Source organism: Pipra filicauda, unplaced genomic scaffold, assembly GCF_003945595.2.
Source record: "Pipra filicauda isolate LSUMZ 115617 unplaced genomic scaffold, ASM394559v2 scaffold50_size3627746_pilon, whole genome shotgun sequence".
NCBI lineage: Eukaryota > Metazoa > Chordata > Aves > Passeriformes > Pipridae > Pipra > Pipra filicauda.
Genome location: NW_024104654.1, coordinates 2448363 through 2461128, shown reverse-complemented (window position 1 = coordinate 2461128; position 12766 = coordinate 2448363). Strand labels below are relative to the sequence as shown.

At 39.9% G+C, this 12766-nt stretch overlaps 1 protein-coding gene across 2 annotated transcripts in view; it reads right to left on the bottom strand.

Annotated features, from left to right (window-relative positions):
• The window catches only part of FLT1 (fms related receptor tyrosine kinase 1), a 111317-nt gene that overhangs the window by 73670 nt on the left and 24881 nt on the right, over window positions 1-12766 (bottom strand). For both annotated transcript variants that reach the window (XM_027727193.2, XM_039386867.1), the window contains exons 4-8: window positions 12556-12680; window positions 4927-5089; window positions 4705-4841; window positions 2993-3167; window positions 960-1077 (exon numbers count right to left, since the gene is read on the bottom strand). In XM_027727193.2, the coding sequence (XP_027582994.1) occupies window positions 960-1077; window positions 2993-3167; window positions 4705-4841; window positions 4927-5089; window positions 12556-12680 (718 nt within the window). The remainder of the gene's footprint in view (window positions 1-959; window positions 1078-2992; window positions 3168-4704; window positions 4842-4926; window positions 5090-12555; window positions 12681-12766) is intronic.

Below are 12766 nucleotides of genomic sequence, written 5' to 3'. Positions count from 1 at the left end.
ATAAATAAAAAATTTTAAAATTCTTTTTTAAATGTTTGGAGATTTTTTTATTTCAGAAGTTTTGGATCTATATGTCAATGGTCAATATAGTCAACAAGCCCAACCATTAGAGAAACAGAATATGCCATATAAATGGCCAGCATCAGTGCCACATTCACCCCTTAATTTTCCATATGGAGCCATAAATGTAAGGGGTTTGTAAAATGGAACAACATTTTTGGAGTAAAAGTGATTCCTGGCTGTGAGTAACATGAATTCTCACTGTTCATGTATGTGTGGTTTGTTTTCTTAATCAGTCTTGTCATAGATCCTTTGTTGAAGTGCAATGAATTGAACAGAGTTACTGATGTTTAAAATGATTGAAACAAAAAAACACTTCAGATCATGAATAGATAACATTGTTTTATATAAAAGTAGTTTGGATTATACAAAAACTGTTCAAAAGAATTCTTAGCACAGTATACATGAGATAAAGGGAGTGCCCCCGTCACTAAAGTAGATCTACAACCTGCAGATCACAACATAATAGCACCAACTCCTTTTTTTTTCTAATAGTGCATGTCTGTATGACTCAAGTCAAACAGCTATTTTAATGAAAACCTTTTCTTTCTCTTACTGTCTGAAAAGCAAGTTCAGGTCTCATATCTAAGTCTGAGTGAAGCTGAATGAGACACTTCAGTCAAGGCTGCTAGAGATATTTAGCTGTAGAGTGTCCATTGATTTCAAGAGGAGGCATATCCAACACATTTGAGGATCTCAACTTTAAACTTTCCAGATCTCCTTTTTTGCACTTGCAAAATGGAGGTAATGTTCTCATAAATTGTTAGAACCCTGGGCAACTCTGAAACTTCCAATAAAACTTCTGAACTGTATTGCCTCCAGTTTGTTGTCATTTCAAGGGGTCCTATTCATCTAAGAAGAGGTTCAAGATGCATATTTGAAAGTAACTGTTGTCCTACCATATAACCTCTGGAGAGGGAAATGCCTTCACTTTCACTGACAAGCGATAGGATTTTCTTCCAGCTACAGCCTCCAGCACAGTTTTTCTTCGACGTTTCAAATTAATGAACATTTTATCTTAAACAAAATAAAAAAGCACACTGTATTACTGATTTTTATTCCTGCAAAAAGAGTTGCTCTACTAAAAAGAATAGGAATCCAAATAAAAATTATCATTAATAATTTTGATGATCCCACGTAGCAACAAGAATAGAGCCTAGCCTCCTAGAGATCTGTAAAATAGAAAAGAATACCACAAATATACAAGAAACTGAGATACAGTTCCCAGGGCATGAATCTGCTTGGAGAAGATATGGTCTAGCCAAATTCATATTATGCTTCATCCAGAAAAAAACACGTAAGAGATTAAGTAGTTCTTGGTATGTGGGAAGCTGAACTAGATGATCAGATGACCTTTCTACTTCTACAGGCCAAGAATCAATTAATGTTGCAAAAGAAAATATTCTGCCAAAGAGGATTTAAGGGACCTTCAGAGAAATAGCAAAGGAAAAAGGCAGAAACTTTCTGTATCATTGGTAAACAGCTGTTTCATTAAACAAACAAATCTTTGTCACTTCACAGAACAATCTGAACCTGCTGGAATTTGCTCTTTTTCAGTTGTTCTGCCCCATATCTCCAACTCTCTGGCAACCTGATGGCTTTTATCAGAGGCAATAGAACACAAAATTCAAACAATACATTGGAAAATATCTTTTTCTCTCCTGCCAACTTGTGCAAAATAAAAGATTCAAAAATGAAAAACTGTTTGAATGTCCCTTTGATAATACCTGTCAAATTTACAATGCAATATTTACTGATATTATGAATTGCATAAGGATGGGGGATATCTATTAAACAAGTGCAATATTTATTCACACTTGCTATGTACATTGAAAATAACATGCAGAAGACAAATAAGTAGTTTAATTACATAAGTCATGTTATAAAGATACAACCTTGATTCTGCAAGCCTTTATTCACACAGGCTCTTTCTAATATAGGTATCCCATAGATGGGGCTGCTTATGTGAATATGAGTTTACAGGCTGACTTTGACAGTTTCAGTTTCTCTAACTTTAATTTTAATCTAAAACTCAGTTTCTGACAGCTTCAGTTAATTGTTTAAGAATATAGTAAGTAGGTATCATGATTCATCCTATGCTCCCAGAGCTGAAATAGAGAGAATGGACTGAAATACTCTCTAAGAATACCAACACAAGGTGCTTAGTCCACACTTCCAGGTGAGAGAGAAAAGGTACACCACTGAAAACATGAACAAATCAATTGCAGAGGACACCCATCAGCCACTTGGTCTATAACATCAGTGGTTCCCCAAAGATCCTGCACAGTCCTACTTGTAACAAGATGCCACAAAGAAGGTAGCTTCTCCTAGAGTCCCAATGCACAAAAACCCTAATTCACATACTTTTGAAATAACGCCAGAAATTGCCAGACTTCACAGAAGGCCCAGGCAGATCGTGGGGGACTCATTTAAGGCTCCCACTGTGAAACCATATTAATGATTTGCAGTATCTCGTTTAATTTTTTGAATGATCTACAAGCTCCCTGCTCCATGCAGAGCTAGGGTATCTATATCTTCTTAATTTTTCAGAGACAGCAAAGCATAAAGTACCATACAAGAGAAAGTGGGATTCTTCTATTTAAATTCAGCTTGTACTTTTTTTCCCAAAAAACTATAGTTTCACTGACTGCATCTACTAGAACTGACTGAAGACAGCGTCATCACAGTATTTAGCAGACAAAACTGATCAAATGGAACATTAACATGTCTGCTGGCAACAATACAAAACAGCCATGGAGGAAATGGCACATGGTCTCCCTCCTGAGTGCCCTTCCTCCCTCGTTTTCCTTTTTCTACCTATGATGAATATGCTACAAATTCACTTCCACTTTCTGTCAAGATGTAAAGCTATCATATGACTGACCTTGGTATATGATCATTCTGTATTCTACAAATCTGCAACACTTCTTACCATAAACAATGACTGTTGTGTTAACAGCTTTGATCGAGGGCCCGCTCTTCACGTGGCAGGTGTACTGCCCTTTATCAATATCACGCACTTTGTCAACAACAAGGATGCTGTAAAAAATATTAGCCTCTGTATTCTTCTGGTCAATTCGCTGCATTACGGAACCTCTTCTCCTTGTCTGTAAAAGCGAAAAAATGAAAACCAAAAAGCTTAATCAAGCCAATTTTCATGATTATTAGGATTTTCATTTTACTGTACTGCCACCATAACTTAATAAAAAACCCCAGATCCCTCTGTACAGCACAGACAGGTAATAAAAAGATGCTTAACATTTCCAGGGGGTCAACAATAAAATATGCAACATTATATGGCAATTCATCCCTGTCTTCACCAAAGTTGTAATAGCATCCAAGGTAGTACTTTCCAGAGGAAGATCATCCCTTCTGTACAGCCTGCCATACCAACATGCCCCGCTCCCCACTGCATTGTCCAGCCCTGCTCCTGAAAATCCCTGAAACCGCGATATGAAGAGCAGCACATAGTTTGGTGCCTGGATTCAGTGCCATAGGTAGCAGACATACAGAAGAGGAGAACATTAATACAAGAAGGGGAGAATTCTGGAAATGCTACAGATGGAAAATGGACTAGATTTGGCAAGGGAATGGCAGGGTGGAACTGAAGATAATGAAAGTCTGAGGAGTTATTTCCTGCAACTCCCCCTCAACCTTTGGCCTCGAAGTTTATTTAACCCAGGACATTGTTGGTGGCTTATAAACACTGAGCACCCTTCAGTTACCATAAAAATAAAAACAAAGCAGAATTACACAAGTGTGGTGCCCAGCTGGGGTTTGGTAAGGCAGCAATGAGCAATATAATATATTTGGAGTAATTCTTTTTGCTAAGTTGTTTACTTCGGGGGTGAAAAAATGCCAGGGAAAATGGCTACAGTATATAATAAATAATTACATTAATTTTTCCTATGTAATGCAATCATAATTTCAGCTTGTAATTAGACACAATGAGTGACATAGTAAATGATCTTGACTTGAATCATCAGCATAAATCAAACTGACATGAAAGGAATGGGAGTTGTAAATCTTAAGCTAATGTCAAATTTCTTATCAGCTTTACAGGGACTCGCTGGCAGTTATTCTGTAAGTGACAAATATTTATGAGGATGCACCCAACATGGGGGGTGGAGAAACACATTCAAGATCATTCCTGTAGTTGTCAAAACAAGAGGACTGTGCATGTGACACTTGACAAATGAGATTTGGGCTAGCTAAATCATAATATCTTTTCTAAACATGCTCAGGTTGGGTGCCTGATTGTCTGCCAGTCTTTGAAATGAATGAGTTGAGAAAGCCAGCCTCACTGAAAACCTTTATGTCACAAGAGTATGTCCCTGACTGGAACTGGGTGATAAATTTTTATTATTTCATCAAGTCGAAAAGAAGCTCCCAGACATGAAACAATTCTAGTGTTCGCTTGTGATTACGCAATATAACCAGAGTACATTGTGTAAACATGTTTACTTATTCAATTAAGCACCAGAAAGAAAAAAAAGGAACCTTAAGAGAGACACGTCAGCAAGGGTCAAAATGATGGAATGCAAACCACGGCAAGCATTCCAAAGAAGAATTCCTCCCAGGATGATAGATGCAGCATGATCTGTGGGAAACTTCTGGTTTCTTTATTTCAGTCACAGTGCTCACCTCCCCAGGATAAGTCCATGTCATCTGCACTCTGGTGTTCCAGGCTGCAGTGACAGTGCAGTTAAGTGCTAGGCTGTCTCCCTTCAGCATCTTGACAAGACGTGGGGTGCTTAACTGAACATCGAAAATTGTGTTGGCTGCATGTGACAAAGAGAGAAAAATTAGTAATGTCAGCAGGGAAGAGTGCTTTCTGAAAGACAGGGAATGGCGAATGCTACATACTTTCTCGATGCGTTAGGTATTTTGTGCTATACGTGTGTCCACCGATGGTTGTCTCGCAGCTCAGGAGCCCTATGAATTTGTAGGTTGCTTTAGGTATTCTGAAGCCTTTCATGCTGTCCCAGATTATTGTCTTGCCATCAGGAATTAGGGTTTCTCGTGGAATCTGGAAGTGTCAAACACACATCATAAAAACAACTCCTCCTCATGCTTACTCTCTAATCAAAGTATCCTAATAAAAAGGAATGAGTAAAAAAACACCCTAAAAAATGCCAATCAAAGCAGAAAGGATGACATTTAATGATGCAGGTTTTTCAAGTCACATTTTCATCACAAAATAAAGGAAAAATCTGGGTGAAGAATGTGAATGTTGCATTTGTTTCCAAGATTTCATTATTTATAACAGGATGTAATTTATGACACAATAGATTGACACTATCATTAACTTCAGCACTTGGGCTGCTGGTCTGTTGGGTCCTGGTTGGCAGCCAAAGTGCTCATCTTTGCAATTAAATATCCTGGTTCCACCACAGAGACACAAATACCCATTTTTCAATGGAGGTGACAAATGGACTTAGTTTGCTGTCATTTCATGGCTTTAACAAATTACTGCCAGGATTCAATTTGATGCATCTCTCATTTATGTTGTCCAAACAACTTAAAAAATAAATTATTGCCATGTGGGATCAAGCATTCACTTTGTCAGCAGTACAAGTTATATTTTACATTAAAATCCTTTGTACTTTAAGCCCCATAATAATAAGGTATAAAGAAAACCCTGAAAAGGCAAAGCATGACATAGGCATTGAAGGTCAGACAAAATCTCATGCTTTTTTGTTATATGTTATTGATGGAATAAATGCCCCCATTTGGGTAACACGGAGATCAGCCATGGGTACAAAGTCTGGATGTGACTATACTCTGATAACACCTGCTTTTAAGGTAAAAATAAGATATTTTGAAAGATGGCACAGAGTTTAAGTGAATTGGGGCCCTAAGCAAAGATCCCTAGATCAACTAAGCACCTTGCAGCCCATCACTTCTCCCTGTGCTCCAGTCACATAATGACCCTTCATCTCTTTCTTCCCCTTTATTTGAGCAGAGGACTTATGTGTTGGCCAGCCCTCTCCTTCCTCCAGCCAAAGCCAGCATGGTTGGCTGTTGGAGGCTGGGGGAAGCACAGCTGTCCAGCTCCTTCCTGTGTGGTACAGCTTCTCTCCAAAACGTGGCATCCTTGATGCTGCCTGCTCAGTGTATGTAGAAAGCTACCCTTGAGATCACATTCACTGATCTCATGCCATTTCTTCCAAAAGAAATAAATGCATGATGAATCAAATAAACAATAAATACAGAGCACAAAATGCTCTGGTAGAATTCCTTATCTTTACAACAGCTGATAAGGTGCTATAATAAGCATGTGAATCGTGGGGAAAGTGTTTGTTACACACACATACACCCCCAAAGTAAAGCCCATTATATTACAGACTGCTAGCTACCATTCAACAATATCCTGGCTTTTAAGAGCTCTGTTGCCATTCCTGTTCTAAATGAAACAAAATAAAACAAGATACTATGACAAGTCCCTTTCAGAGGATGGGAATACCAGGACTTTTTCTCAGATGAGAACATGGGTGGTGGCTGGGTGCTCACCCTCAGAACCCTTCACAGCTCTACCCTCTCTCCTTACTTGCTTCAGTTTCTTACCCAGCTCTCCTCCACACTGTTCTCCTCTGCCAACCCTACTGGTTCAGATGTCCTGTGTTCCACTCTCAGAGAATGGGAGTTGCTTTGCTCTTCCCTAAACCAGCTTCCAGGCCATCAACTAGAGACATGGCATCATCACCATGCTGATCACTGCATGGATGATAAAGGACAGAGGATCCCAGAATCACACGATAATTCAGGTAGGAAGGGACCTCTAGAGATCATCTGGTCCTGCACCTGTGCAGAGCAGGGCCCATGTAGTTCAGGGCCTTGTCAAAAACTTGGCCATTTGGTCACCACAAAGAGGTGTAGAAAACCTATGAAGTGTCGGAACAGTGAGGTTTCCACTGAAGCAGCAGAGGATAAATTCAGCTGCAATAATAGCTTACAGATGGGTACCAGCAGCGAATCAGAGGCATTCAAAGAATCAGTTTGTTGTGACAGCTGCAGTAAACATGGAATTTATTGTCTACATACTTATCTACATGAACCACATCACTGTGGCTGCCAGTGCAGTCCTAGCCTTTTACCTTCTTTGTTTCAAAACTAAACTTCAGTTTCTTTTGGTATAGGCTGTGCCTCCTTCTTTGCCCAGCACCAACCACTAAATCTTTTTGCTACCTAGCAGCACTAACACAGTACTACTGTAGTGGGTTGGCTTTTGGATTTTTTAGGCCTTCCTTAGCAAGGGGGGTCAGAAATCTAAGGAAGTATTCCAAATCATCCTTTAATGCAACACAACATATAAATAAGGCGTAGATAAGAGAGCTCATTCTCTTCTCTCTTCCGGTGGCTGAAGACGACAGGTCTCTCCACAGATGGTCTTTGTTTGTATAGGCCAGAGCCTGCCTGCTTGGACCTGCCATTATCTCTGGTCCCTTCAGAAGGCGTGGGGAGTTGGCTGGTACCTTGCACAGTTCTGCTGTCGCGTTCAGGGGAGTATTAAATTTGGTTTTTTGTATTTATTCGCTAGCTTTCTATTAACAGGGTATATTTGAAGGATATTTGGGTTTTTTTAGTTTTTTTAATCCCTTTTTCCCCCTCCCTTTTCCCTTTTTTTCCCCTCAAGAGCTCCCTATCGTGTATACAATATATTCAAATTGTATATATAATTGTAAATATATGTAAATATATATTTTTTATATAATTCGGTAGGTTTCAATTTCTCTCAGTTTCTATAGTTTTTTTTTTTTCCCTTTGCCTAAAGGGGGAGGGAAGGAAAAGGCTTTTGCTGAGCTTTGGAGATTTGATGGGAAGCCAGCTCAAAACTTGCTCAACTACCACACAGGTTTGGGTACATACATATGGGCAAGAGTGCATAGAAAAGGTGTGGTTCCCCACATTTCCAAAGGTAGATTTTACTGGAAAGAGCTAGCTAAAAGCTTAGTAAAAGTGTACATTAGAGTTTTGAATGCCTATCTTTTCTTTCATGCTTCCCTTCCCGTCAATTTGGGAAGCATGAGGTGGCATTATTAACAATTCAGACGGCATGACTTGCAACATCCCTGGGTTTTTTTCCTCTTTTTATTCTTTATGCTGAAGTTTATTTACCTCTCCTCCCATGAATGTCATTGTTGACTTTATGACAGACAATCCAGAAGGAGGAATCAAACCATTGTACCAAAAGTTGATGCTTTCTTCATTTAGCAAGATTAAAGCAAATTAAGAGGTAAGAGAAGTACACACCTTACTTGCAGTAAGGATTATCTTATTTTAGGGATCTTAAATGAGGCAGCCAGAATCGTATCGATAGGAATGATGGTTTGAGAGGCTCTGGATATCAAGGTATTAAGCATTAGATCAAAACTATCAATTGATTTCACAGTCTTCATATGATGAGGAAGAGACACAGACAGTAGTTGTTGCAGATAAAGGTTATAACAGGATCTGAAGGCTGAATTTGAAATAGGAATTAAAACCTCCATCCCTAATTCCCAATCTGTGTTATTAGCTTCTTGAATTTTGAAGATCCTCCTCCTGTGTTGTATGTGATTGCCATTCTGTAAAATACAACTTTTACAGATGTTCAGCCTGGAAGTGAGAACAACACAGTATCTCGAAAGAGTTGACTAAGGTAAAGATGGAAAAAAAATCATTTGAGTGTTGAAGATGGATAATAAACCTTTCCCACATTAGTCCACTAAAAATAAGAAGTAGCACTGCACAGGAATGCTGGAGGCAGTGCTCATACACCTGTAGTGAGTCCTTCCAGAAGAGAGAGAATGGAAAAAAAATATTTCATATTTTTACTTCCTGACCACATAGAATGAAGAACCTAATGACTCTAATGGCGGAATTTTCTTTCCAGCTCCAGAGGACTGCATTACATGGGAAGAATTCAGAGATGTTGCTTGCCACTGTAGCAAGAAAATTTGTGTGATCAAAGCTCAACTGGAGTTCAAGCTTGCCAGAAATGTGGAGGACAATAAAAAGAGTTTTTTTGAAATATATTAATTGCAAAAGGCAGTTTAGAAATATCATTGGCCCTTTACAGGATGAGAATTATCATCTCACAGAGACAGAGACAAGGCAGAGGTGTTCAACACCTTCTTTGCCTCTGTCTTCAACATGGATGACAGACCAAGGGGATCTCAGTGCCCTGAGCTGGAGGACCAAGACTGTGAGAATGATCAGCTCCCAGATGACCCTGAAATTGTGTGGGATCTGCTGCTCCAGCTGGATCCCACAAGTCTATGCAGCCTGATGGGACTCATCCCAGCTGGCTGATGTCAATGGAAAACCTCTCTTGGTGATTTTTGAGTAGTCTTGGGAATCCAGAGAGGTCCCAGCTGAGTGGAACCTAGTAAACATTGTCCCAGCTTTCCAGAAGAGCAAGAAGGAGGACCAAGAAAACTAGAGGTCTGTCAGTCTCACTTCAGTGCCTGGTAAAGTTATAGAGAAGATTATCCTGGGAAGTGTTGAAAAACACCTGAAGGACATCATCATCATTGGTCACAGCCAGCACAGCTTCATGAGAAGAAAGTCCTGCTTATCAAACGATTTCCTTCTATGACAAGGTAACCCTCACAGTTGATCAAGGAAAGCCAGTTGATTTAATCTTTCTGGATTTCAGTAAAGCTTTCGATACAGTCTCTCACAGGATTCTTCTGGACAAGATATCCAGCACACATAAATCCAGCTGCATAAATACATCATGTGATGGGTGAACAATTAGCTTACACATCGAGCACAAGGTAATAGTGGATGGTGGGGTAACATCAGACTGACAATCTGTCACTAGTGTCCATCTTGAGCCCTGTGCTCTTTAACACCTTCATAAATTACTTGGATGCAGGACTGGAAGGGATACTAAGCAAGTTTCCGGATGACACAAAACTGGGAGGAGCTGTTGACTCCTTCAAAGGCAGGGAGGCCCTGCAGAGAGACCTCAGCTAATAAGAAAACTGGACAATCACCATCTGTATGAAGTTCAACAAGGGGAAGTGCCAGATTCTGGGATGGGGCAACCCTGGATACTCATACAGACTGGGGAATGAGATGCTGGAAAGCAGTGCCATGGAAAGGGACCTGGGGGTCCTGGTCGACGGTAAGTTGAATATGAGTCAGCAGCGCCCTGGCAGCCAGGAGGGCCAATCATGTCCTGGGGGGCATCAGACAAAGCATCACCAGCTGGTCAAGGGAGGGGATTTCCCACTCTGCTCCGCACTGGAGCGGCCTCACCTTGAATATTGTGTGCAGTTTTTGAAGCCACAATATAGAAAAGATATTAAGCTACTAGAGAGTGTCCAAATGAAGATAGTGAAGTGCCTTGAGGGGAAGCTGTATGAGGAGCAGCTGAGGTCACTTGGTCTGTTCAGCCTGGAGAAAAGGAAACTGAGGGGAGACCTCATTGCAGTCTGCAACTTCCTCGTGAGGGGAAGAGGAGGGGCAGGCACTGATCTCTTCTCTGTGGTGACCGGTGACAGAACCCAAGGAAATGACCTGAAGTTGTGTCAGGAGAGGTTTAGGCTGAATATTAGAAAAAGGTTCTTGCCACAGAGGATGGTTGAGCACTGGAACAACCTCCACAGGGAAGTGGTCACAGAACCAAGTATGACAGCTCAAGAAGCATTTGGACAATAGTCTCGGGCACATGGTATCACTTTTGGGGATGGCCCTGTGCAGGGCTAAGGATTGGACTTGATGATCCTTGTGGGTGCCCTCCAACTCAGCATATTCTGTGATTTGGTGATTCTGGGGACGCCAACTTCTTCCTTTATTATTGATGGAAAACATAAAATAGCTCTTGCCATTTCTCTAGGAGTAGTATGCCTGCAGCTGTGAAATGCATTTAACACGTCTCTTAATTGCTATGGGAGCATAACCTTGCTGGAATCTTCATATAAGGGTGTCACAGATGATAAATAAAGTAAGATATGATGTAATGCACTGTAGCGTACATGCTTCAGGAAATTCTGGGATTAATTACGGAACACATTTTATTTTTCCTGGAATGCAAAACATGTAAGCAACTAATCCTTTCTTTCAAGACTTGGCTCCGCCTTCTCTTTCTCCTTCTGAGAGTATTACATCTGTTTTTGATGGTGTAAAGATGTATGTCTTACACCACAATGCCAAGCAAAAGGCAAGGTGATATTAAAAAAAGAGTAGCTATGTCTCAATCTTCTCCAAATAAGGAAAAATATTTTTTTTAATATTGTTTAATAGGAGAGAAACCTGACAGGAATTTTCTTAGTTAGAAATTTAATATGCTGAGATTTCAGATGCAACACTACATTGCCCAAATAAGTTCCCACTTTACAACATTTCCTCTATGGAAAGCTAAGCCTCATTTACTTTTGATTCAATAGCCACACAGTCTCGTGCAACTTCGTGCAGGATAACTGTGTGTCTCTGTGTGTGTGTATACATAGACACACATAGGGTAATATCCTGGGTCAGGTCACTTTCTTTTCTTTACATTTTCCTTTCTTTCATGGGATTTAACAGGTGAAAACCAAGAAGAAAAACCAGTATCTATATTAGCAAAGTAGCACTGTGTAGAATTGGTAAACTTCCAGGTCAAGACAAAACACAGAATCAAATCTATGGCTGGTGTAAAACTCTGCAGTCAAGAGGAAACAAAAGACTTGTATTGAACTAGATAAGCATCTTATGGTGGTATTGTTTGGCAATTGCATATTATTTCATAAAGATAAAAATTTCTCTTCCTTTTAACAGTGTCAACTTTCATGCCACCATGTACAGAACTCCTTTTATTTAGAAACCTCCACCTAATTTTTAAGCAAAAAACTCTGGAACTTTAAAAAATGCCCCATTCTCTGTCTTGATACCAGGTACTTTATTACATACATATAGTTCAGTGAGTTGTCCATGTAACCCTCAAGGCACCTAGGAAATAAATATTTTTCCCAAACCACAAAAATGTCCTTTTTTTTTCTAAAATTAGTCCCATTTTGCTGTTTCCCTGCAAAATTTCCCCATAAAGAGAAGCCATCTCTTTATGTGTAAAAGGAAGCAGCAAAGGCACTGGTGGGAGTGAGGTAGGGCAAAGGCTTGCAGAGATCCTTGTCCAGCCTGAGCAAGTCTCCAGGGACTGCATTTAATATGCTGTTCCAGAGGACAGAAGAGGAAAAGGGAGGAAGGTCAGAGGAAGAGGTGGGAGGAAATCTTTTCTCCTAACAAGAAATTCCCTTCTGGGTTTAAGAAACCTTTGTCAGTGAGGATGCAAAGTTTCTTCAGAAAATTGTCGCTCAGTGTAGGAGATTTGATGAAGCCCTTCCATGAGATACAAAACAAAGCCTGCAGGGTTGAAATATTTCTGCACACACTGACACCAAGAAATGTTGCATAAGAAACATTAAGTTGTTAAAATATTTCAAAAACCTTACAATAGCTGTAAACAAACAAGCAAACAAAAAGGGTCATCTATATTTACACTTTCAGAGCATGCTTGGATCGAGGTACCTTTTTTAAAGTAACAGCAATGTTTGGTGCTGTGACTCTGCATGGGATGATCATTTCTCTTCCCACAGTCATGTGTATTATTTTAGGTATATCACTGTGCATCTCTACAAATGGATTGCTTGTATCTGCAGGAGAAGGAAAAAAAATGGGTTAATATCTGAAACTTTAAGACAGTGTATGGAAATTGTAACAGTGCACGCAGCCTTGAAAG